General features: G+C 38.1%; 1 protein-coding gene across 1 annotated transcript in view; it reads left to right on the top strand.

The window, feature by feature from the left end:
• Positions 1-27116, top strand: part of LOC143036492 (transmembrane protease serine 9-like) — a 73319-nt gene that overhangs the window by 36805 nt on the left and 9398 nt on the right. Inside the window, exons 9-16 of the mRNA XM_076203902.1 lie at positions 3672-3940; positions 4455-4597; positions 5724-5844; positions 11325-11453; positions 21225-21399; positions 21678-21765; positions 21918-22098; positions 26282-26427. Of these exons, the coding sequence (XP_076060017.1) occupies positions 3672-3940; positions 4455-4597; positions 5724-5844; positions 11325-11453; positions 21225-21399; positions 21678-21765; positions 21918-22098; positions 26282-26427 (1252 nt within the window). The remainder of the gene's footprint in view (positions 1-3671; positions 3941-4454; positions 4598-5723; positions 5845-11324; positions 11454-21224; positions 21400-21677; positions 21766-21917; positions 22099-26281; positions 26428-27116) is intronic.

Below are 27116 nucleotides of genomic sequence, written 5' to 3'. Positions count from 1 at the left end.
CGGCTCGCCGTCTTTGTTAATTTAATAAACCCATCGCGGTGGTTGTTGTTCGGATGGGAAGCGATGTAAGCTGCTTCAGTTATTTTCCTTCTTTTCTTAGGAAGTCCTTTCTGCAGCACCTCTATTTTGTTCCAGTCTGGTAAGTGGCCGTGAGTATCTACATGAACCACTAGCGAGTTTGATACTCGGTGTGCCTTGATGTCATTCCTGTGCTCAATTGTCCGTTTCTTAATACCTCGGCTGGTTTCCCCGTAGTAGCTCACAGGACAGTTTCCACACGGTATCTTGTAGACGACACTGTTTTCTTCCCCGTTGGCCACGACTTTATTCTGGTTCTTAACAATGTCTCCTATTCTCATTCCCGTGCTGATCGCAATCTTGATGCCGGCTGTAGTGAGCAACTGTCCTAACGCGCCTGAGTGGCTCGAGTTTGGCACGGACAAATAATCCGTGCTACCATTTTCAGTCACATCTCCTCTGTTCCGTATGCTTCTTTTTGCTATCTTTAAAGCCTTTTCTCTAAGTCGGTACAACAGCCCTTCCGGATAACAGAGTTTGGTGAAAACGTTGAAAATGTAATCTATTTCATCTTTGATAAATTCTTCACTACAAATGCGGTATGCTCTCAGGAAGAATCCTATTACTACTCCACTCTTTATTCTCTCGTTGTGGCCGGAGTAGTAGTGAATGATGTCGTCTTTATTTGTACTTTTTCTATGAACCGAGAATGCGGTCTTGTTCTCTTTCCTCCAGATGACGGTGTCGAGGAAGGCCAATTTGTTATTTGTCTCGTGTTCAACAGTGAATTGGATGTTTCGTTCGACATTATTTAATCTCCTCAATTTGTTGTCCAAATTGGTGTTCTTGGGGGCCACGACTAAGACATCATCCACATATCGAAACCAGGTGTTTCGACCCATTATTTTTACAAAATGATCCCTCTCTAAAACTTCCATATAGAGGAGACGTGACTGAAAATGGTAGCAGGGATTATTTGTCCGTGCCAAACTCGAGCCACTCAGGCGCGTTAGGACAGTTGCTCACTACAGCCGGCATCAAGATTGCGATCAGCACGGGAATGAGAATAGGAGACATTGTTAAGAACCAGAATAAAGTCGTGGCCAACGGGGAAGAAAACAGTGTCGTCTACAAGATACCGTGTGGAAACTGTCCTGTGAGCTACTACGGGGAAACCAGCCGAGGTATTAAGAAACGGACAATTGAGCACAGGAATGACATCAAGGCACACCGAGTATCAAACTCGCTAGTGGTTCATGTAGATACTCACGGCCACTTACCAGACTGGAACAAAATAGAGGTGCTGCAGAAAGGACTTCCTAAGAAAAGAAGGAAAATAACTGAAGCAGCTTACATCGCTTCCCATCCGAACAACAACCACCGCGATGGGTTTATTAAATTAACAAAGACGGCGAGCCGCTTGGTACTTCGCGAGGCAGAGCGTAGGAGGACGAGAGGTCAGGTCGATCATGGTGGAACGCGGATAGATTCGGCGGGTATTTAGGGGGTGAATGATTTGAATGTGCATGTACTCTGAAGAAGTCCTGGTAAGGACGAAACGTCAGAATAAATCCCTAAACGGTTCCCTGTGTTTATCTCACCACCCATCCACTCATATATATATATATATATATATATATATATATACATATATATATATTTATGCATATATATATACATATATATGTGATATATATATATATATATATATATATATATACTGTATATATATATATATATATATAGATATATATATATATATATATATATATATATATATATACTGTATACATATACATACTATATATATATATACTGTATACATATATATATATATATATATATATATATATATATATATATATATATATATTCATGATTCACAGCATGGTTTCTCCAAGGGTAAGTCATGTGTGACTAATCTTTTATCCTTTTACACTAAAGTATATAAGGCGTCAGATGACAATGAAAATTACAATGTTATTTACCTTGACTTTAGCGAAGTGTTCGACAAGGTGCCTCACCAGATAATACTAAATAAAATCAAAGCCCATGGCATAGGAGGAAAAGTGTTAGAATGGATTAGAGCTTGGATTAGTAACAGAAAACAGTGGGTCACTATAAATGGAATAAAATCTAGGTGGGGCCATGTTACTAGTGGGGTCCCCCAGGGCTCAGTTTTGGGTCCCTTGTTGTTCATTATTTACATAAATGACTTAGGCAATGGGATAGATAGTGATGTTAGTAAGTTTATGGACGACACTAAAATAGGATGCCTAATTGGGTCAGGAGACGACACAGAGATTCTGCAGGATGAGCTTAATAAATTGTTAACATGGTCGGAGAAATGGCAAATGAACTTCAATATCTCTAAGTGTAGCATGTTAAACATAGGGCTACACAACCCCAAAAATAGATACATCTTAGATAACACGTTTTTAGAAAAATCTGAGTGCGAGAGGGACTTGGGAGTTCTGGTGAGTCCGGACCTTAAAACCAGGAAGCAGTGCATTAGCGCCAGAAATAAAGCTAACAGAGCATTAGGTTTCATTGCTAGGACAGTAACGAATAGAAGTGCAGAGGTAATTATTAAACTCTATCTAGTGATAGACCCATCCTTGACTATGCGGTACAGTTTTAGTCTCCATCCTACAGAATGGACATAAATTCACTAGAATCAGTACAGAGAAGAATGACCAAAATGATACATGGACTTGAAATTTGCCTTACGAAGAGAGGCTTAGGCACCTAAACTTACACTCTCTGGAAAGACGCAGAGTGCGGGGTGATCTAATAGAAGTGTTCAAGTGGATCAAAGGCTATAACAAGGGAGATACAAACAAGGTCATCATAATAAAACAACAGGGCAGGACTCGCAGTAATGGGTATAAACTGGACAAATTTAGATTTAAGAAGGAAATAGGCAAGAATTGGTTTACTACTAGGGTGGTCGATGAATGGAATAAACTTAGTAACCATGTAGTAAGTGCTGAAACTATCAGTTGTTTTAAAAAATAATTAGACAACTTTATGGATGGGGACGACAGGTGGTGATGGATACGGAGCTGCCTAGTGTAGGCCTTATGGTCTCTTGCAGTCTCCTTTATTCTTATGTTCTTATATATATATATATATATATATATATATATATATATATATATATATATATATATATATATGCAGACCACTCTAAAGAAACTAAAATCAGTAATGCATTGACAGTAATGCACCCCAGATTTTTCGGTAATGCATTGACGGTAATGCACTAACTGTCCAGCAGTAATGCACCCAGCTCTGGTAACCAAAACTAAGCAGTGCTAATGAGATGGTTGAGCTTGTTTTTGGCAATGAGCTCATTAATACATGTTTTGAGTTTTGATCAATACTTTTATCTAATTCCTAGCAGCTCTGAAAAAGCTGACTCACAAAGCCATGTTGATGGAAATAACTATTGTGCTTGAATAGCCTAATGTACTCCCTGAAAAGAGCAAATGTTCCACTGCGGGCACATGTGCCCTAGATTGGGAGCCCCTGATCTTCAATTCACCTCCACCCTCTCTCCTACTTTGCATACTACATGTGACCCTAGAAATATGCATGCATACAGTATATAGATACATATATTTTTTATTCTTTAACCTCTTAAACAACAGCATGGCAAGTAATCCACAAGGGTTTGAAGTGCTACTTGGACACCATGACCTTTCCGATACAACAGTACAAGTCCAGCGCCTTGGTGTTGATAGTGTCATCATACATCCCAGTTATAATAGTGACACCATAGACAATGACATCGCTCTTATCCGCCTTGCTGAGAATGCCCAGTTGAATAATGTGGTCAGACCAGCATGTATGCCTGACATGAACAACGACTACAGCTCAGTTGATGCAATTGTCACTGGCTGGGGGAGATTGGAAGAAGGTAGGTAAAAAATGAGGTAGAAAATTAGCCTAATTGTATTGCAGGAGAAGACTATGAGGAATGGATGGCCAGTGTTGGAGTTGGTAGAGCTTAAATGATGATATTATACACTGTTTAGAAGTGTGCTTTTATGTCTGTGGATCAAACATTCATCCTGTTACAACTAAGTAAAAAAAAACAAGAATAAATAAATGAAAATAAAAATAAATTAATAAAAAATATAGTGATGGGTGAAAAATATCTAAACATGGCATTTTTGGACTCAGAAAAGGTTTATGACATTAGATAAAGGAGCAATGTGGAAATCCTTGAGACTGGAGAGGAAAGCTGATGAGGCCAATAAATAGTATGTATGAGGACAGAAATGTTACATGTCCCAACACCATTGGGCAAAAGTGACAGGTTTGACTGTGACCGACACACTTCTTGGCATATTATCCTCACCTTCATTAGAAGACAGACACACTGTGCCACATGTACGCTAATATGTAACATTGTTCCCTTGTGTCCGTAGGTGGAGAAACTGCGATAGTTCTGCAGGAAGTCACAGTACCAACAATGACCAATCAGGAGTGCATTAAATATTACAAGTTTTATCCCATCACTCCAAGTATGATCTGCGCTGGATATCAAGAAGGAGGAAAGGGCCCCTGCAATGTAATGAAACCCCTTGTGAATTTCTGGATCTCTGGGATCCATATAGTGATTTTTCTGTCCATCTATCTATTTATCTATCTATATACCAAAAGGATTCTTCCCCCTTACAAGAGAGGTAGTCAGCCAAGGTTTGTAAATCCAATACCCACCCATCCAACACCCATTTGTTTTCCTTTTATCTTAGCTCCTTTTGAATAAATAGCCATCCCTACCCTCTGCCCAGTTAAGAAGCAATGCAGCAAGACACAGCACATCTGCTGTAGGGCCCAACAGCCAAAGTTGGTTACCCCTCCTTCCTCAACCATTCATATGTGAATGAAGGAAACAAGAAGCAATCCCTTCTGGGCACGTCAGTTTATTGTCCATTCGCAACCATTCTCCACTCACACCCATGTCTTTCCTTTTCCTGTTCCTGCTCAACAGACATTACCCTTTTACCCAAGATCCACTTCACCACCATACATCCATCTCATTCTCTGGCACATTTCCTTCCCTGAGGTACAAATTAAACAATCTCAATTGCTAGTCCATTATAAATGTTCCTCCCTTCATCAGACACTATGTGACACCCATCTAACCCAGGTGCCTTACCAGCTTTTATCACATTCGATGCTCTTTGTATCTCATCTTTTCCTATATCCCTGTCAGTTTCTTTTCCCATCATTTTCCTAGTATCTATCACTGTCACAATTAATTCCTCCATAACCTACTTCACATTCAACAAATCCTTGAACTATTCTACTTATTTTCCCCTGACCACCTTTGCTTCTATTAACATCTGTCCATCTGCATCCTTTAACCTTTTTTGTTCTGCCTGATTCATCACCACACTCTTTTCACTTCTTTCCAAGAAGGAAAATAAAAACTGCTTTTGTCCTCCTCATTTCCTCCCTCAATTTGATTTTTTCTTCCCTCCTCTTTCTGTACCTATCATATGCTTCTCTTGTTCTAATTTGCAACCAAATCTCATATGCTCACTTCTTCTCTTCCCCTACCACCTTCACCTCATCATCCCACCTGCTTCTCTATCATAGAAGTGGAAGAACTTTTGTTGGTAAGGAGTTGCCATATACAATTAAGCTGGTCTGATGCCCATGTTTTCTTAATTATCTATTTCTCTGACCAGGGGGACTCTGGTGGCCCAATGGTGACCCTGCAGGGTGGAAAGTACGTTCTCATTGGTATTGTTTCCTGGGGTGTTGGCTGTGCAGGTCGGAGGGCTCCTGCAGTATTTGCTAGGTTCACAGGTGAGTTCATCAATAGGCTACATGACTCCATCTTGCCTGTATAAATGTGAATTCATTGATGGATATCAGAGAGAATTATCATCTTTCCACCTGTCTTCAAAACCCATCAATTTCCTCATTTATATTTGGAAGTGCATGGCACTTGGTGTCTGGACTGGGCCCAAGATCAACTTTGAACTTACTAAACCATTGAGGCACAAGGAGAGCTGAAACTCATTTACTGTTCCCATTCTATTAGTTTCAGCTACTGACTTACAAAAAGCCCCACAATAACAACACATCAATTCAAAAACTCTTCCCAGAGAAATCTATGGTAGGGTCCAATTATTGTTGCCACCTGCTATGGGGCTCAGGTTTCCAGTCATCAAAACTTGAAGCAACATTTATTATTATTATTTATTATTGTTATCATTATATATATATATATATATATATATATATATATATATATATATATATATATATATATATATATATATATATATATATATATATATATACAGAGTGGAGGACAAAAACTTAGGCAGCAAAGTAAGAATAATAAATTTCCTCAAATAACCTACATTATCAGGTACAGATGCTGCAAGATTTTGAAGCCACACGGGGTCCATATTCTTCCAAATATCCTTGATGGCTACCTCAAGCTTGGGGATTGATGAAGTGTTGTGTTCACGTAACTTATCTTTTATGAGCACCCAGAGGTGGGACAAGGTGTATACAACTGTTGGACAAAGAATAGAAAGAACAAACAGGGCGTAGGAGCTCTAATTTTGACCAAGAAAGATTTAAAAGTAACAAAAATAACTGAAGGAAAAAATAATGTAGAATCAATTATGGTACAAGTCAAAGGTAAACAAATGAAGAAAAGAAAATTTGCAGTGGTATATGTACCTCCTAAAACACAAGCCTGGACAGAAAGGGATCATTCCGAGTTACTAGAAGATACAAAAGATGAATTAATTGAAATACTAAGAGGTGGAGGAAATACAGTAATTATGGGTGACTTTAATTCAAAAGAAATATGTTGGGAAGAAATGACAGTGAAGGGGGGGAAGAGAAACACTGGGTAATGTACTCCTTGACTTGACCATTGAATACACAATGACCCAGTGGATTAGAGAAAATACTAGATACAGAGGAAAAGAAGAACCCTCCAAATTGGACTTAATACTTACGACAGAACCTGAGATTATTGAAAAAATTTATTATAAAACTCCGATAGGAAAAAGTGACCACATACTAATAGAAATGGAATTGAAAGAACAAATGGATCAAAGCAAAAATGATAAACATAGAATAGGAAGACCTATGTATAACAAAACAAACTTTGAGAAACTTAAAACATTCTTTCGCAATGCAAACTGGGAAAAATTCCAAAACGAAGATACAGGGATAGAAGAAAAATGGAACATACTAAAAGAAATTTATAATGAAGGAGTGAACAAATATGTACCACAACAAAAAATGGAAAAAGCATACCTAAAGAGCTGGTACAACAAAAGATATAGTGAAGCTAAGGACAAAAGAGACAAAGCTTGGAAAAAATGGAAAAGAGATAAGAAACCAAGCAAATGGCAAATGTACATCAAACTGAGAAACGAAAATGTAAAAATATGCAGAGATGAAAAGAGAAATTATGAAAAAAAGATAATAGAAAAATATAAGGAAGAACCCAAACTATTTTACAAGTATGTAAATGGAAAACTGAAAAACAAACAAGAAATAGAAAAACTGCGCCAAGATAAAAAGGAATATACAGAAGAACTGGAAATGGCTGAAATTATGAACAACCACTCCAGATCAGTATTCACAATAGAAAACTCGCTAACAGTGTAGATAGAGAGAGAGAATTATCCCCAGCAATGAAAGAAGTAAACGTAACACAAAAAGAAATCAGTGATCAAATTAAAACCCTTGATGTCAGAAAATCACATGGCCCAGACGGAATTGCAAACTGGATACTGAAAGAATGTATGGAAGAATTAACTGACAAAATATATAATATAATTAAACTCTCACTTAAAGAAGGAAAAGTGCCATTGGACTGGAAGAAGGCAAACATTGTACCAATTTATAAGGGAGGTGATAAGAAAGATCCATCTAACTACAGACCGGTCTCACTAACAAGCACAATAGCAAAAATTTGTGAAAGAGTTGTTAAAAGCAGATGGGTTAAATATCTGGAAGAAAAATCTATACTGAACCCAAATCAATTTGGATTCAGACAAGGGAGATCATGCACAACAAATTTGATCTGCTTTTACTCAAGATTAGTAGACATAATACAAGAAAGAGATGGATGGGCGGACTGTGCTTTTCTGGACCTGCAAGAGGCATTCGATAAGGTACCTCATAGGAAACTAATAAATATGATAGAGTCATAAGGTGGCATCAGAGGAAAATTATTGGAATGGATGAAAGACTTCCTGATTGGGAGGAAAATGAGAGTTGTAATTAGAGAAAAATTCTCCAATTGGGAAGAAGTAAAAAGCAGTGTCCCGCAAGGATCAGTACTGGCCTCGATCATGTTCGCCATATACATTAATGACATGAATGAAGGCGTGGAGTGCTATATGAATTTCTTTGCAGATGATGCAAAATTACTAAAGAAGGTAAAAACGGAAGAGAACTGTAACTCATTGCAACAAGATCTGGACACAATATGGAATTGGACTCAAAAGTAGGAAGTAAAATTTAATATAAAGAAATGCAGTATAATGGAATTTGGAAAGCTTACAGAATTGGGGAAGAAAAAATAAAAAGATCAAACTCGGAAAAAGATCTTGGAGTAATGATTGGAAAGGACATGAAACCAGATAAGCATACAAATAAAATATTCAGAGAAACATACAACTCATTGAGGTCAATCAAAGTGGTATTTGCTTATATGGATGAAGAAATGATAAAGAAAATACTAACTACACTAATAAGACCAAAACTTGAGTACGCAGTATCACTTTGGACACCCAGTACCAAAAAGAATATTAAGAAACTAGAAAGATTACAAAGAGCGACAACCAAACTAGCACCGACTCTCGCCGAGCTAACATATGAGCAAAGACTGTCCAAATTGAATCTACCAACTCTGGAACAAAGAAGAGAAAGAGGAGATTTGCTGACTATCTACAGAATAATGAAAGGAATGGAAGTTTTAGACAGGAACGACTTGTTAGTGTGGGACAATGGTCAAATGAGAGAACACAGAAAAAACTGAAAAAGGATAGTTATAGAAAAAACTTGAAAAGGAACAGCTTCCCACACAGAGCGATAAATACATGGAACAAATTAAACAACAAAACAGTATGTGCAAACACTATACAAGATTTTAAGATAAAACATGATGCGGAGAGATACAAAGACGTGTCACCACAAGCATAGCTCTCCTCCCGTATATTAAAACTAGGTAAATTGGGTTTAAATCAGGCAAATTACCTGGCCAATCTTTTATATACTCCACATCAGAGAATGTAAACCATTCTTTAATGAGTTTAGCAGTGTAGCATGATGCACCATCCTACATAAAGACATCTGTTTTGCACTGAATAAAACAGTCCTCCAAGTGATCATAAAGTAGCTCAAAATATCAGTCAGCATTCAGTTACATTTTCTGGTAGTATCATTAATGATCCTACACCATGGTAGCTAAAAGTACCCCAAACCATCAGTGAATCAGGATGTTTTACAGTACTGTGTGTGAATTTTGGGTCCAAAGGATCACTGCCAGGACAACAGTACACTTTGCCACGACAGTTTCCAGTAATGGTGAAAGTGGCTTCATCACTCCACAACACATTTTTCCACTTCTCCACATCCCACTGTAAATATTTGTGGCAAAAAAACAACCCTGTTCTTTTTCTGTTTTATGGATACAAGTGGTTTCTTGCGAGCATTGTGGTGTGAGAATTGCAGATCATCATGCGGGTGGTCGCATACTGTTCTCATAGGCATATGACCAAGTAATTTAGGGTTCTTTTCCTTCAACTGTGTTGCTGTTATACGTGGACTAGCATCCATCTTTCTCCTCAGTACTGTACCTTCAGAGTACGAGTAGTGTTCTTGGGCCTCCCTATGGGCTTGTTCTGTAATGGTGGATCAGTCCACCAGCATCACGAGTTTTCTTGGCCCACCATTGCACGCTATGCAGTGGAGAAGTGGAAAAATATGTTGTGGAGTGATGAAGCCACTTTCACTGTTACTGGAAACCGTCTTGGCAAAGTGTACCATCATCCTGGCAGTGATTCTTTGGACCCAAAATTCGCACACAGTACTGTTAAACATCCTGATTCACTGATGGTTTGTGGTGCTTTTAGCTACCATGTTGTGGGATCACTAGTGATACTACCAAAAAAAATGTAACTCTGAATTCAGACTAATATTTTGAGCTAAAAAAGATCATTTGAAGGACTGTTTTATTCAGTGCAAAACAGATGTCTTCATGCAGGATGGTGCACCATGTCACAATGCTAAACTCATTAAAGAATGGTTTGTATTCTCTGATGTGGAGTATATAAAAGATTGACCAGGTAATTCGCCTGATTTAAACCCAATTGAGAACCTCTGGGTGCTCACAAAAGATAAGTTACGTGAGTGTGAAACTTCATCAATCCCCAAGCTGGAGGTAGCCATCAAGGATATTTGGAAGAATATAGACCCTGTGTAGCTTCAAAATCTTGCAGCTTCTGTCCCTAAACATCTCCACAAATGTATCAAGAGAAAGGGGTGTCCAACAAAGTATTAAAGAGCTGATAAGTACCTGATAATGTGGGTTATTTGAGGAAATTTATTATTTTTGCTCTGCCGCCTAAGTTTTTGTCCCCCACTGTGTATATATATGTACCTATATGTATGTATATAATATATATATATACACATACACCATAGTCACCATAAGTTTGGATGCAATAATGCTGATGTCAGTACTTATGCCACAAATTGGGAGTCCCTTGCACTCAATATCCCGAGCAAGGTAGATGTTTTTTTGTATGCCTGGCAGCAAGACCAAGGTTGGCTGCCACCAAGGCATGCAGTGTTTCCAGGCACTTGCTGTTTGAGATTCGAGAAGGGGAGGATTACTTTTCTGAAGCTCCGTGCTTTGCCTCACCCACCCATCCCCCACCCATTCCACTTCATGCATCACACCATCATCCATATACAACCATTCTCCATTGACCTCTGTCTTCTGTCCTCTCCCATCCTTCTTCAACAGACAATCCCCTCTCTTCCAACTCCCTTTTACCCCATCCATCCATCTCATCCTAGGTCGCCCCTCATGTTCACTCCTTCCACCTCTGCCCTCCACACCTCTTTTACTAGTCTTACTAGTTATCATTATTGTTATTGTTGTCATCATCATCTTTTTCATGATTGTCATTATTATCAAATGCCCTTTACTCTTTATAAGAGGGGTGACCCAGTCAAGGCATATACTTCCCCTTCATCCATCTTGTTTAATCCATAAATCTTAATTGTTTTTATTACAGTATTTGTTTCATGGATTGAATCTGTAGCTGGGAGTGCCTGCCCAACTGAAACACCAACCTCAACTACTGACATCACTGAAACTGAACCTGTCACCACTGTAGGCACCACCGTAGACCCTGGAGTAATAAGTAAGAGCATCAAAAAATGCTTTCGAACTAGTTTTTCATGAAACATAATTAATTTTTACCACATAGCAAAGCTGATATTTGTGTGTATAAATGCTGCATAATCTTAGATATCATGTGCAGATACACACACATGCACTCATGCATACATACAAGGAGTCATTGACAATTCTACACAAATTCCATCCCTTTGGGTGAATGAGGTCATGCTTGATTGGTCAAAACAAGATCAACAATTCTAGATAAGGTCTTTAGCTGGTTTTCATTTGTAAGAATTGAATGTTCTAAAACAATTTACCTGCATTACAAAAAGTTAAGGAGACAAATGTATTGACATAGATAGGATGATATATGCTAAATATATTGCATTTACCTAATTGTAGTACAGTACTGTATAGGTTACAGGAAAGGACCAACACTTGTTGGGTCTTGTCTCCAACTCTCCAATTTATTATGCCTTGCCTCAAATTCATGAACAGTTCCAACTTAGTATATATTCTTAATTTCCAATTATCACATTTAGGTTTGAATTCATGTATTGTTTGAGCTTAGGCTACATCACCTAGTAAGCTATTCCAAGTATTAATGTATCTAGATGGATGACAAGGAAAGGGTGGTGGATAGTAGTGGAACAGGTAGGAGTGGGTGCATGCCATTGACTTTGCCACCTTTCTTATAAGGGGGAAGAAGCCCTGATAAATATGGAAAACTATATTTCTTCACATTGTTTAGATATTTAGTCTTTCTCAGTTTGTCCTCATGACCTCTTAAAGCCCTCCTATCCTGAATCAAGAGATATCTTTTATCAATGTAGTCTTTATTGACCTGAATACTGTAATCATATTGCCTCTTTCTCTTTGATCTTTCAAAGTTGGCAGACCTAATGGTTTTATTTTTTCCTCATATATCTGCCAGACTGGGAACCAATTTGGTTGAACCAATTTGATTGAACCAATTTGGTTGAACCAATTTGAACCAATTTGGTTGTTGTATTCTCTCAATTTTGCTTATATGCCTCACTCTGTGGAGATACCACTGATGCAATTTCCAGTCTTGTACGTATCAGGGTTTCTAAGAGTTTTTTCATCTCTTCATCCATGTAATGGAAAGCCACTTTAATCTTCTGCAGCAGTCCATATGTTTCTCCCACAATCCTGCTGATATATCTGTCAGGTGATAGGTTGTCATTTATCAAAACTTCCAAATCTTTCTCCTTTTGTTTTTGTAGTAGATTCTTTTCCCAAGGAATAGTTTAGACATGTTCTTTTACAGCTATTTTCTGTTTCCAGTACTTTGCATTTTTTGGTATTGAAAATGGTATTATGTAAATGATAATTTGTTTTGTTAATTACCATATTATATATCATTAGATAATTATTTCCATGAATATCAATTCATGTATATAACATAAGGGAGGTAGCCAAGTCAGAAGGTATATATCCACTCCCACCCCTTTCATTCCAACCCATTTCAATCCCATCCACCACCCTTTCCTACCTCTCTTCTTAGCTCCTTATGGATTACAGGTCATCCCTGTATCCTGCCCACTGCCCTGGGTCAGAGGCAATGCAGTAAGACACAGTACATCCACAGCAAGGTTGCCTCATTTCATTGGCAACCCCCCATCTCCATTCCCTCATGCATAGAAAGAGAAGATGGAGAGAAATATCTTCAGGCTGCATCAAAATATATATCATTCACACAACCACTTTCTAACCTCCACCCCCACTCCTTTCTTTACATCACAGTATCATCTATGCTCACATCTATATGTTGTGGAGGTAAATTAAGGAAGAACACATGTCTAAGGGATGTGAAGAAATACAATTTTCCATATACATACATATACCAAAGTCTTTTCCCCCTTACAATGGAGGTAGCCAAAGAACAAAAGCATAAAATCCACTCCCACCCATTCCATCCCCACATACCCCCCTCCCTCCCTCTTATCTTGGCTCCTCCTGGATGACAGGTCATCACTGCATTTCTCCCACTGCCCTGGGTCAGAAGCAATGCAGCAAGACACAGTACATCCACAGTAAGGCAGCTTCATTTAATCAATGACCCCCCCCCCCCCCTTTCCATTCCCTCATGCAGAAAATGAGAAGACAGGGAGAAATCCCTTTGTGCTGTGTCAGATTATTTTTCACACATACTCCCTCGCCCCCCATCCCCCACCCACTCCCTTTCATGCATCACAGAATCATCCATACACAACCATTCTTCATTCATCCCATCATCTGTCTTCTCCCGTTCCCATCCTTCCTCAACAGACATTCCCCTCTTTCCCAATGCCCCTTCCACCCTATCTATCCACCTCATCTTTGGTTGTCCCCTCAAGTTCACTTCCTCCACCTCTGCCTTCCACACCTCTTTTATTAATCTTTCTTCATTCATTCTTTCCATGTGTCCAAACCATTCCAATACTCTTTCATCATCTCCTTTTCTGCCCCAGTTCTCCTCACTTCCTTATTTCTCACTCTGTGGAGCCTAGTAACCCCTACCATACTTCTCAGATATTTCATCTCATATGCATTCAAACTTTTCTTCTCTGCCTCTCTTAAATTCCATATAGTGCTATCAGCACAATCATCCCTCCACAGAACTGACAACACCTTTGTCGCTGGGCCCCAAAGAAGAGGATAAACAATGAAAAAGGAAACCTTGTTTGTATTGTATGGGAGTGGAGAAATTGTGGGTGTCTGAAATGATATCTCTGTAGTGCTAGTTACAGTCACTATCCGAGTTACGATGCACGCGAGTTACGACTACCCGTACTTACAACCATATCTAGCAGATGTCTATTATGAGTTTACTGTATATGTCTGGCAGCACAGCGCGTAAGATAGTTGTAGCAGCCCAGCATCACGCACGACATTTATGGCAGAGATGGAAAAGTTGCTATACACGTGGTTGGAAGATAATAGGCAAAGAAATGTGAAACAGGTGTTGCAAACAGTGCAAAGTAAGGCTACAAGTTAATTTCGCATGTTGAAAGAACGTGCAGGTGAAGAATACGCTTCACATGAATTCATAGGGAGTGCTGGGTGGTTTCGTCGCTTTCGAGAGCATTACCAGGTTCACCACGTGTTGTCGAAAGGTGAGGCTGCTAGCAGTGATGCGCATGCAGCTAAGCCATTTGTGGAAGAGTTTGATAAATTAATTAAGGATGAAGGATATTTACGTATTTAAGACCACGTCTAGCAGATGCCTATTATGAGTTTACTAATAAGAGTACTTTATAATAAGTATTTTCTTTGTTTAACCTACCATATCATATTAACAACTAAGCAACTGAAAACAATTCTGTATACAACTGTAGGAGAGAAGCCAACCGCAGAGTATGGGATCCAATGTATTTAACGCTTCACCCAGCAGGGCTTCTTCAGAAATAACACATTGGATTTTTTTTTTTTTTTTTTTAAGGCTATCGATTCATAAGATGGTCATTAAGCCTGATTTGAATCTGTACAGTCTCGACATTGTTATGTGTGTGAACACAGTGGACAAACATCTGACTCCTTATATAACCCAAGCTTACGGGGAGAAACGAACATGAAACTGGTGTAAACACAGTTTGCGTAAATTGCTCGTTACTTTGTTTTTAAAATTGCTAAAGGTTTATTTATTGTAAAAAATACATTGTTTTGATTTATATTATCAATGAGAGATATAAAAGCAGATTCAAAACATCTACGTTTCATAGTATGGTTTTCATATTTGATAATCTTAGAAATATTCCAGTCAGCATTGTGGCCTGTATCGTATCTATGTCTAACAATGGCATTATTCATATTGTAAGTTTTCATATCATATACTAAGAAAAATTATAAAAATTAAAATAAAAGGCATATAATTGATAAACAGTAAACAGCTTGTATATAATAGTATTCAGTAGAAAAATTTACTTAAAAACGCAACAGATTGATATCATGTATCCCAGAGTATAACCCTCGTGTCGGCCATTTTAATGGGATCCGACTTACGACTGGTTGGTTGGAACCAATCTAGGTCGTAACTCGGATAGTAACTGTAAATGTATTAAGACGTAATTAGCAAAAAATGAAAGAAAATACCGAAAAGTCTGACTCAAACGACAACTTCAAAACAGAGCCATCTAGTGACAACATGCCAAACCACAATGTAAACAATCTTTACAAAACTCCTGCGACCAGGAGGGAATATCACAACGATGCTTTTTCAGGATTCAGTAAATACGAAAGAAGGAGTTTAAGTTGAATCTTAGAGATAGAGAGGGAAATGAGCAAAAATAGGATACGGTGGGAGAATGAAATTATGGGCTTAAGGAACAAAATCGTTGGACTAATGGATTGCTTAGCACAAGCAAACATTGAAATTTCTGACCTGAGGAAAACTAACTTGGATCTAAGGAATGGGATTAAGGAAATGAAAAATTATATAAGAGAGCTGAAGAGTGATAATGAAAAGAAGAGAATTAATGATACTACCAATAGTGACAACTTAAAAAAATGGGTAAACAACAAATACAAGAAATGACTGAGGAAAGTATCCAAAAGATTAAGAAATGGAAGGAAAACATTGAAAATAAAGAAATTGTTTTCAAAGAAATAGTCCAACAACAGGAAAATGCAAAAGACACAGATATCCAAGTAATTAATGAAAAAGCAAATTGGGTCAGAGACAGAGTAGATAGGAAAAAATATATTGTGGTATATGAACTAAAAGAAGAACATGGTCTGACGAGATACATGAGAGAAAAAGAAGAAAAAGAGACAGCAATAGCAATCCTAATAGAAATTCAGGATGGAACCCAAGAATCAGGGAAAGATATAGATCATGCATATAGGATTGGTCACTATTCTAAGGATAGAAATCAACCCCTAAAGATAAAACTAAGATCACAAATGATGGTAGTAGAAGCCATATTTGAAAAAGTAGGTAACTTGGCAAGGAGTGAAAGTACAATAAGATATGGATAAAAAGAGAAATGAGTATTGGGGAATTAGAAAAAGAGAAGACACTAAGAGATAAAACAAAGGAAAAAAACATGAAGGGAATGGAGACCGAAAGCAAGGAATTCTATTGGAGAGTAATCGACATGAGACTAAGGAAATGGTACATCAGAATGGGCGAACCAAAGACAGAAAAAAATGGAGAAAGAAAAAAATTGAAAGTGGCCTATACCAACATCGACGGATTAATTTCAGGACTGAATGAACTTTATGATCACCTGCTCGAAGAAAAACCAGGCATAATGGGAATTGTGAAGACTAAACTAAGGGGTGAAATACCATCCATCGATGTTGGACATGGACTATACCATTACTGGATTAAAAATAGAGACAAGAAACAGGGAGGAGGAATCATGTTCTTGGCCAAGAAAAACTTAAATGTGACAAAAATTGTGGAGGGCAAAGGTAATGTAGAACTGATCATGATAAAAGTTGAAGACAAGAACATGAAAAGTAGAAAGTGTGGTGACTTATGTGCCCCCAAAAATGAACGCTTGGAAAGAGAACAAGTGTATGAAAATGCTAGAAGATACAAGGCAATCATTAAATGAGATCCTTTTATCCTTTTACCCTGTGACAAACAGCTTTGGCACTGTTATTCCACCGCATAATATTGCGCTCCAGTATGGGCCAGGTCATGCCATGCACATAGAATAGATCCAGAACTGAACAGGTTGTGTCGAATAATTACAGGTACCCTAAAACCAACGCCCCTACATACTATCTACAGACTGGCAGGGATTCCACCACCCCACATTCGGCGCAAAATAATTACCAAGATAGAAAAATATAATCAACAAAATGATCCCAGGCATCCACTATACAGTCACCTTCAGGTTGGACAGAGACTGAAGTCCCGCCAAAGCTTCATGACAGTGGAGGGACTGGATCCAACCCAAGCTGTGGCCCATAGACTAGAATGTTGGCAGGAATATGACAATCTGGGCCATAACGAGGCCATACCATGCCCAAACAAGACCTTGCCCCCAGAAGCAAACCTAACTAGGAAGGACTGGGTTACCTTAAACAGAGGAAGAGCCAAGGTGGGCAAAACAAGAGAAAATCAACACAAGTGGGGATACACCAATAGCCCCCAATGTCCCTGTGGCAAAATACAGACGATGGTCCACGTCCTCCGGGAATGTCCATTGAGTCCCCATTGCTCCGACCAAGACCTTAGGGAAGCAAATGAAACTGCCCTTATATGGACACGGTTCTCGTGCAACAAGATATGATAATGATTAAATGAGATACTATTGGGTGGGGGCAATCTGGTAATTATGGGGGGCTTCAATTGTAAAGAAATTTGTTGGGAGAACATGACAGTGAGAGGAGCAGAAAACTTGTGGGGTAATGTACTACTGGACATAACCCTGGAATATACAATGACTCAGTGGGTCAGTGAAAACACCAGATACAGAAATAACAAGGAGCCGTCGAAACTAGATTTAATATTTACAACAGAACCTGAAATTTATCAAATCCAATACAAGACACCAATTGGAAAGAGGGAAAGAGTGACCATATACTCATTGAGACTGAACTAAAGGAAGAAATATACATGGAGAGAAATGAAAAACATAGGAAAAGAAGATTGATGTACAACAAAATGGACTTTGGAAAACTAAAGAAATTCTTCCAGAATACAAACTGGGAAAAATTTTACATGAAAGAGACAGAAGTGGAAGAGAAATGGGATATTTTGATGGATAATTACAATGAAGGGGTGAATAGACATGTACCAAGACAGAAGCTAGAGAGAGTGTACATTAAATGCCGGTTCAACAAAAGATGCAGTGAAGCAAAATATAGAAGGGACAGAGCTTGGAAAAGATTGAGAAAAGATAAAAAAAAACCTGGAAAATGGCAAGTTTATATAAACTATAGAAATGAGTATGTTAAAGTAAGAGAGGAAAAAAGGAACCATGAAAAGGATATTATAGATAAATGCAAAGAGCAACCCAAGCTATTCTATTGATATGTGAATGGTAAACTTAAAAACAAACAGGAAATGGTGAAACTATGCCAAGATAATATAGAATACACAGAAGAATTAGAAATGGCCAAAGTCATGAATAACACTGGCCTGCAAAGTTTCAAAGGTAAAGCATCTGATAACTGATTCTAGGGTAATTTGCTATGCAGAATCTAAAAATCACACTCATTTTGTTCAATCAGGTCACATTTTTGAGATATGAGGCGGTAAAAATAATTAAAAACGCCATTTAGTGCTATTTATTCCCTTTAATTTTGGAGAAAAAAATTCTTGACAAAAGAAATAATTTTTTCTTGCATAGTTCAGAAGATAAAGAGGATGTATTACAGAAAATCTAATCATGGATGAAGGGCCTTTTCAGTGACTTTCTCCTGTGTTGGGTAGCCACCACGTCTCATTTCAAACACCAACAGTAGTCCGTAAGAAAGTTCACATCCCACCGGCCTTGGTAGCGTTCTTCCATGACACGAATATCCTGGTGGAAACGTTCTCCCTGTTCCTCACTGAAGTCACCACAGTTCTGAGGGAAATAGTCTAAGTGAGACCGTAGAAAGTGCATTTTGACTGACATGCGAGCCCCTAATTTTTTATAGCTGTTCAAGAGCTCATCGACTTCTTTCTCGTATTCTGCACTTCGGTTATTTCCTAGAAAGTTTCTTATCACTGACTCAAGCGACCACCAAACGGACAGCTCAGCTGCATTCAGTGCATCGTCAAACATTGAGTCCTTCATAAGTTCCCTTATCTGAGGCCCATCAAAGATGCCAGCCTTAAGCTTTTCCAGACTGATCCGAGGAAACTTCTGCTGAAGAAAAGTAAATCCCATGCCGTCCTTGTCCATTGCCTTCACATTCTTCATCAGTCCCAGTTTGATATGTAAAGGTGGGAGTAAGACCTTGTTTGGTTCAACAAGAGAACGAGCCTGAACATTGTGTGAACCAGGTTCCAAACGTTGTCGTGGTGGCCATTCTTGTCTGACAAAATGTTGATCATCAGCCCGACTATCCCACAAACACAAAAAGCATGGATACTTTGTGTACCCACCCTGTAGTCCCAAAACCAATCCAACTACCTTAAGATCTCCACAGATCAACCAACCATGGTCATTGTAGTTCAGAGCAGACAGTAGCTGATCCATGTTGTCATGAGTTTCTTTCATTTGCACCGAATGACCGATTGGAATTGAAGAGTATTTATTTCCGTTGTGAAGGAGGACTGCCTTGAGACTTCTGCTGGAAGAGTCGATGAACAGTCTCCATTCAGTAGCAACATAGTCCAGCCCCATTGATTGAATCAAACCAGCAATGTTGTTGCAGTAAACTAATGACGAGTCCTTCTGGGTTGTGAAGAACTGTCTAAATTCTCTTTCACGCTCTCGGTACCAAAAGAATGTTGTCTCAGGTGCTAGCAAATTTTTCTCACAAAGACGAGAACCCAGAAGCTGTGCTGATTCCTTTGATAGGTTTAGATCCCGTGTCAGGTCATTGAGATCTGCTTGTGTTAGAGGCACTGGCCGGTCATTTTCTTCTGGCATATATTCTCCACCCTCTGCCCTGTCTAGTGCGTTATCAGATTCCGATTCAGAGCTAGATTCCATTGCAACATCTGGCTCGGGAATGGGCAGGCCTGGACCATAAAGGACTGGTCGCATGGCAAACGGAACATTAGGATACTGAATACAATGCTTGTTCTTGCGGTTGACTCCTTTAAGATTAGTCATGCAGAAATAGCAGTCTGACACATAATCTTTACCCTCTCTCCAAACCATTGGAACAGCGAATGGCATACTCTTCCTTTTTTTATTTCTCCAATCACGCAAGTTCTCGACACATGTTTTGCAGCTAACATGGGGTGCAAATGGCTTGTCCTGGTCCCCAAGCTTAACTCCAAAGTAAGCATGATATGCCTTCTTCACAAAATCAGTTATATTTGCTAGTCGACGAGGAAGAATCACATTACCACATATGTAGCAGAACCTATCAGGGTGATTTGTGCATTTGCATTCCATTTTCTGTCAATCTAAGATACGTGTCCAAAATAGAAACACAAGAAGCACAGATTCTTGTAAAAAGCACAGATTCTTATAAAATCAGTCACATTGATTGGAGATCACACTTTTCTAAACCATTTTCAGTTTCAGTGTTGTCAATGCAGTTTGTCAATGTAGTCAATGCAGTTTCAGTTTCAGTTTCGGTTTCAGTTTCCTGAAAGTAAACAAAAACATCATTAGGTTTCAGTATCAGTTTCGGGGTGCTACAGTATAATTTTTATGCAAAAAAAAATAAGAATAGGCTATACCTGCAGCCTCGTTTTCCTTATACTTAGTACTATACAAGGCCCAAAAGTCGCACTTCTCATATCTCAAAAACTAGACCTGATCCAAGGAAACTGATGGCATTTTTGGATTCAGCGCACCAAAAAACCTATAAATCACTTGAAAAACCTTCGACCTTTGAAAAAAAAAATTAAACGCAGGCCAGTGTAATCAGAGATGCAATATTAAACATGACTTTGTTCTGCTTAATTGCATTACAGTTCCAAATGATATGACCATTGTATTTAGACACACTTATTCCCAGATACCTTCAGATAGAGTATGGACAAAACAGAAGCAGATTTATTTTACAGGGGGAAATGTTTGAAAATATCCAAAGTCATCCAAGGACATCACTGGGCAATTGTAAGATAAGTTATGCTTTTGAGTTTTCATGATACCCAGCAGCAAGAAGCATAACCTTATATGATGTACCCTCCCATGCATTTTCTTAAACCCATCCAAATTAGTTTCAGGCTGTGGTCGGGTCAATCGAGTCAACCGTATTATTGGAGGTGAAATAACTAATGTGAATGAATACTCATTTATGGTGGCTTTGAAATATAAAAATTACAATAGCTTCATGTGTGGTGGAACAATTGTGGCTGAACAATGGGTTCTAACAGCTGCACATTGTGTGGTGGGGTAAGTATCTGTTCCAAGAACTGGGCATTATCCAATAGTATTCATGATAATTTTAGAATCTTTTAAGTTAAGGAAGAGGATTGAGAAGATTATACATTATAAATTGTATACTAGCATGTGAAAGATTATAATTAATGGGAATTGTATTATCAAATGAATGGTAACATACTTATAGTCTTGTGAATAATTAGGATTATGCAAATCTCCATTGCACTTAAAAAAAACTGCAGTGAGCTATGAAAGTAATTCAGTTTCCTATCCTTTGTTTCTTTGCTTAGTAAACAAAAGAGATTCCTGTCTGTGATAGCGGGTGAGCATGATCAACATAGCAGTGCTGAGCCCGTACAGGTATTAAGGGTAAAACAGGTGAGGGTTCCAGCTTCCACAATAAACTCAGAAATATGATGCTTATAACCTCACCATTAATTCCTTTTTTGGTTTTATGTAATTATGAATTTATATTAGATGTATGATGTAACTTAACCATTAGTGTATATTATCTACCTTTGTACTTTCAGATTATTGTTCACCCTGATTATAACTCACAGACACTGGATTCTGATCTGTCCCTCCTTCAAACTTCTTTTATTGTGTTTGATTCTGAAAACCATGTAGGTCCTGCATGTTTGCCACTGAATCAGAACAATGATTATGTAGGTGTGATGGCTACTGTCCTTGGATGGGGAGTTACGACCACAGGTTAGTTAGAACAAATATAAGAGCAAGATTGTGAGTGAAGTTCTTACCCAGTGTCGGACCTCTTTCTCTCCTTCACGTTGGTGTGGCTGCTTACTTTTGCTCTTATTCCTATTAACTAATTCCTACTGTACCTATTCACAAAATGCCTAATCCTATTCTTTGTAACACATCCTTCCACTCTTATGCCACACATGTCTTCATGCACTGCACCTGACCAATGCACTGCTGCCCTGACCCCCTAAAGCCAATGTCCCCTGGTGCCATCCTACAGGTCAGGGCTGCCAATGGTCTCTCCCCTCATTTCACACATTCCGTAAATTCATCCACCACATTCACATCACACATACCCTTGATTTCTAGATCATCCTATTCTTCATCTCCCCTATCTCCCACATCATAGTTCTCTAACCATCCCAGAAGACATCTGTTTCACTGCAATTGCCTTACTTTTGCATCTCCCTCTGCTGCCATATCAATGCTCTCTTTATTGCTTTCTCCACTGTCAACTACCCAACATAGGTCCAAGATATGTTGTGGCACTCCATTTATAGAAACATTGCTCTGTGAATTCATGTTTGTCACAACACCCCTCCACATTGCAAGGTACATTTGTTAGCATATGGTTTCACTTTGATCATCACAGTGACAACATGTAAAAATTGGAGCTCCTGAGGAATACTTTAAAAATGGAGTGTCTTAACAGTGCTACAATAGCAGGACACCTAGGTTGTGTTAAATGTGAAGCGAAGTGCCCATGAATACCCAAAATGAATAAATTACAGTGTAAATAGTATTGAAGTAAAATGGAAGAAAATGATGGCAGGCCAGAAAAGCCCTGATGGCAGTCCATCAAATTACAATGTAAACATGTACCCAGAACCATCTACCAGTGCAAGAGTGAAGCAGAATGTAAATATAGGCTTCAGGTTGCTGTGAGGTACAAAAAGATTTCTATAAGATAGAGGAGACGAGGAACATTTTTCTGGATTCAATGGATATGAAAGAAGACTTTTAAGCAGAATCATAGAGGGAAATGAGAATTATAAATGAATCACAGAAGCAAGAGACCATCTATGGAGTATGAATAAAGAAATAAAAGAAGTGAGTGACTTAAAAAAAGTAAACATTGAAATAAAAGAAGAAGTAAATGCACTAAAAAAGAACTGACAGAGTTAAAATGTGAAAATGAAAGGTTGAAAAATAATTATAACACTAATAGTGAGACAATAAAGGGATAAATGAACAGATAAAAGAAATGATAGTAAAAATGGGAAAAAACATAGGAGAGGATGACTAACAATAACTCAGAAATGATTGGAGGAAAGACAAAGAAGATAAGGTAATTTTCAAAGGAATATTTTATCAACAAATGCAGGAGAAGGCCGAAGATGCAGTCATTAAGGTAATTAAAGAAAAAGAAAACCTAGTAAGAGATACAGCAGACAAAAAAAGTGTATAGTAATACCGTATATACTCGTCTATAGGTCGATCTCGTGTATAGGTCGACCCCCCATTTTTGGCCCAAAAATCTGGAATTTTCCATATACCTCATGTATAGGTCGAGTGGTTTGTTTTTGTTTTTGGTGCTGTGAGCATTCCACTGCCTTAATGCTTTGAAGTAGCATGGCTTGCCTGGTATAGCAATTGATTATTATGGTTTTTTCACTTCATTAATTCTGATGTATTCTGGTTTATGTTTTTTCAAGTTCACTGATTTTAATATTTAATAAGTTTCACTGAAATTGCCATTTCAGCGGAGTGAAAAACTTGAACAGATTGCCAAGTACGGTAGATTACCAAGTACGGTATTCGGAATAAACTGGCTAGGCGTGTTTCGTTAGAAAAAAAAATTAACCAACACTCAGAGTTAGTCTTGTAATCTCAACTGTGCGGATGATCAGGCTAATGATAATGTGGAGGAGAAAGATGATGTTGATGTTCCTATGGCTGATGAGGTTGATTCGTATGACGATACTCGACACAGAAGTGAGTGGGAGGAGCTGTTTGGTGGTGAAGATGACATCAAGGAAAACGATTTTGGTGGATTTCAGTTAAAATATTTAGGATTATACCATGTGTCACTGTAACAGTAACAAGTTGGCAATACTGAACAGTTTGTTTTCGTGATGGTGAGATCCATGCATTGTTTTGGTAATGGTAACAATAACATATACCATGTAGAAAGCTAAATTTGGGTAAATTTTTAGTTTCGACCAAGGGCGCAACATAGCAATAAAAATTGATTATTAATTTTGTAGATTATAATGTATCAACGTAATATGCAATTTTGTGATCGGAAATAAAAAAACAAGAAAGATGCTAAAACATTTCGTAAGTAATGAAGTCGTGTCGGACGAATAGTACGTCATATTTGTTATGATACATGCCGACGACGAAGAAATGAGAAGTTGGCGGGCTTTTCAACCACTTAGCTTGCTGGCTATACAAAGTTCTTGCAGCTTGAAGGAATGCATGTATCTCCGCTCCATAACATTCCTTCAAGAAAATGTACCTGGCGAGGTACTGTCGGAAGCACCGAGGCCGTCAATTGACAGACAAGATGGCGTTCCGATCCTATGCTTGTGGCAAGGTATTTTTCATTTTCACTTCCGCCCACAAAATTGCATATTACGTTGATACATTTTAATTTATAAAATTAATGATTAATTTTCTATTGCTATATTACGCCCATGGTCGAAACTAAACTATAAAAAAAAAAGAGAATATCACAGCATTTCATTATTTTTTTAAACAATTATGGGTACTGTAATAGTATACATGATATAATAAGCTCGCCTGTGTTAAGAAATTTAACAAACAGGTAAAACCACAGTATGGGGTTACCGTATCTAGAAGGAATTTTACATGTTTTAGTACGTACCGTGTCTTTATGTACCCATTGTTTACTGGTAGTATTTAGTAGGTAAATATTTTGATTTCTGAACCTAAAGAAAAGGTAAGAGTTCTTCCTAGCCTTTCTTGTCATGTCTGGATTTCAACCTAACAAGATTATTACTTGTGTATAGGTCGACCCCTAGGTTTTGGCGTAAAAATAATTCCTTAAGATTTCGACCTATAGACGAGTATATACGGTATATGGTCTACAGGAAACACATAACCTAAACTGGTCCCTGAGAGATAAAGAAGAGAGAGAATTAAAAAAAAAAAAAAAAAAAGTCCTAAATGTAGTACAAGATGAAGAGCAAAAAATAGAAAAGGAAATTGATGAAGTGCACAAAATAGATAAATATACAAAGGAAAAAAGTTTACCACTAAGATCAAATTAAGGTCACAAATGGCAGCAGAGCAAAAATAGGAAAATTAGCAAGAAATAAACACTACAAAAGTATATGGATAAAAAGAGACATGAACGATGAGGAACGAGGAAGAATTAACACATTAAGAAATAAAGCTAAAGAAAAAACACAAGAAAAGAATGGAGACTGAGAAAGCGCAGTTCTACTGGAGAGTGCTAGACATAAGACTGAAAAAATGGTATATTAAAAAGAAAAAATGTTCAAAGAATGAGATGGAGGGAGTAGAAAATTAAAATAGCTTATACCAATATAGACAGATTAATCTCAGGGTTAAACAGACTAAATGATTACCTGTCAGAAAAAAACCAGACATAATGGGAATTGTAGAGACAAAATTAAGGGGTCCACTGGTACTAAACAGTGTTGGACATGGATTAGATAGTTACTGGCTTAGAAATAGAGTCATGTTCCTGGTTAAGAAAAACTTAAATGTGACGAAAGTTACATATGGAGAGAATAAGGTGGAGATGATCACAATAAGTGTTGAAGATAGTGACATGAAAAGCAGAAAGTGTGCAGTGATTTATGTTCCCCCAAAAATTAGACCCTAAAGTATCAACTGCATGCTACTTTGCCATAACAACATGCAGCCTGCAGTACCCCAGATGGGGTTCTTCATAAATAGGCACCATTCTAACCCTTTATGAAAGGGAGAATTTTGAACATTAAAACTGTAACAGAAACCTGAAAAGCATACCACTATATATTGAAGAGGTTAAAGTCTTTACATCCCATAAAGCAGATATAAAGAATAGAAGTCAAACCACCTAGATAGCCTACAGTCTGCTGCACCACCTCACACCTGACCTCCTCATCTTCACCTATGGATCATCCCTTGATTTACTGTGCTTTTCTATCTATGGCAGGTGGCTTAACTTCAAGTAAGCTGAGGGAAGTGGAGGTGCCTGTGCTGTCCAACAGTGATTGTGAAGCCAAATTGAACCTGTACGGTACTATTACAGATAATATGATATGTGCAGGCTATGCTGATGGTGGAAAGGATTCATGCCAGGTAGGAAATTTTATCATTATTATTATCATTATCATTATTATTATTATTTATACAGTATTATAAATACATATATATATTATGGAACAAATCATTAGTAGCAGCGATGTAATTCATACAATATCTCGGCCATCACAGAACTTTGAACTCAGGTCCCTCTGAGTATTAGTTCCATGTGTTACCATCTCGCCACTCAGATTGTACATAAATTTCAAAAATTATATGAAGTCTTGTAACTAGGGTTGGGGTGACTGAAATCTACAATCTTGGAGCCTATTTTCTATGAAAACTGATGACACCAGAAAACAAAGCAGTAACTAGGTTTTTACTTACTCCACCATTGTAACTGTTATGGAACAAATCGCTAGTTGCAGGGGTGTAATTCAAACAGTCAGGCCCAGCCATCACAGAGCTTTGAATGCAGGTACCTCTGAGTGTGAATCCCACTCAGATCATAAAAAAATTATGAAACCTCCTACAAAGTCTTGTAGCCAGGGTTGGGCTGACTGAAATCTATAACCCTGAAGCCTGTTTTCTATGAAACCCAAAGACACCAGAAAGGAAGATGATAAAGGACCAAACTGATTTCCCTTTGTGTAAAATTTGGTCCTTTAATCTTCAACAATGAAGAATATTTTCAATGTCGTGGGCTTCCTATGGGAAGTCCCCTCAGTGCCGTGTTACCCTCTCTT

This window comes from Oratosquilla oratoria, chromosome 20, assembly GCF_046742065.1.
Source record: "Oratosquilla oratoria isolate Oo_2021 chromosome 20, ASM4674206v1, whole genome shotgun sequence".
Taxonomy (NCBI): Eukaryota; Metazoa; Arthropoda; class Malacostraca; order Stomatopoda; family Squillidae; genus Oratosquilla; species Oratosquilla oratoria.
Note: the sequence above shows the minus strand (reverse complement) of the source record. Positions and strands in the feature narration are given on the sequence as shown.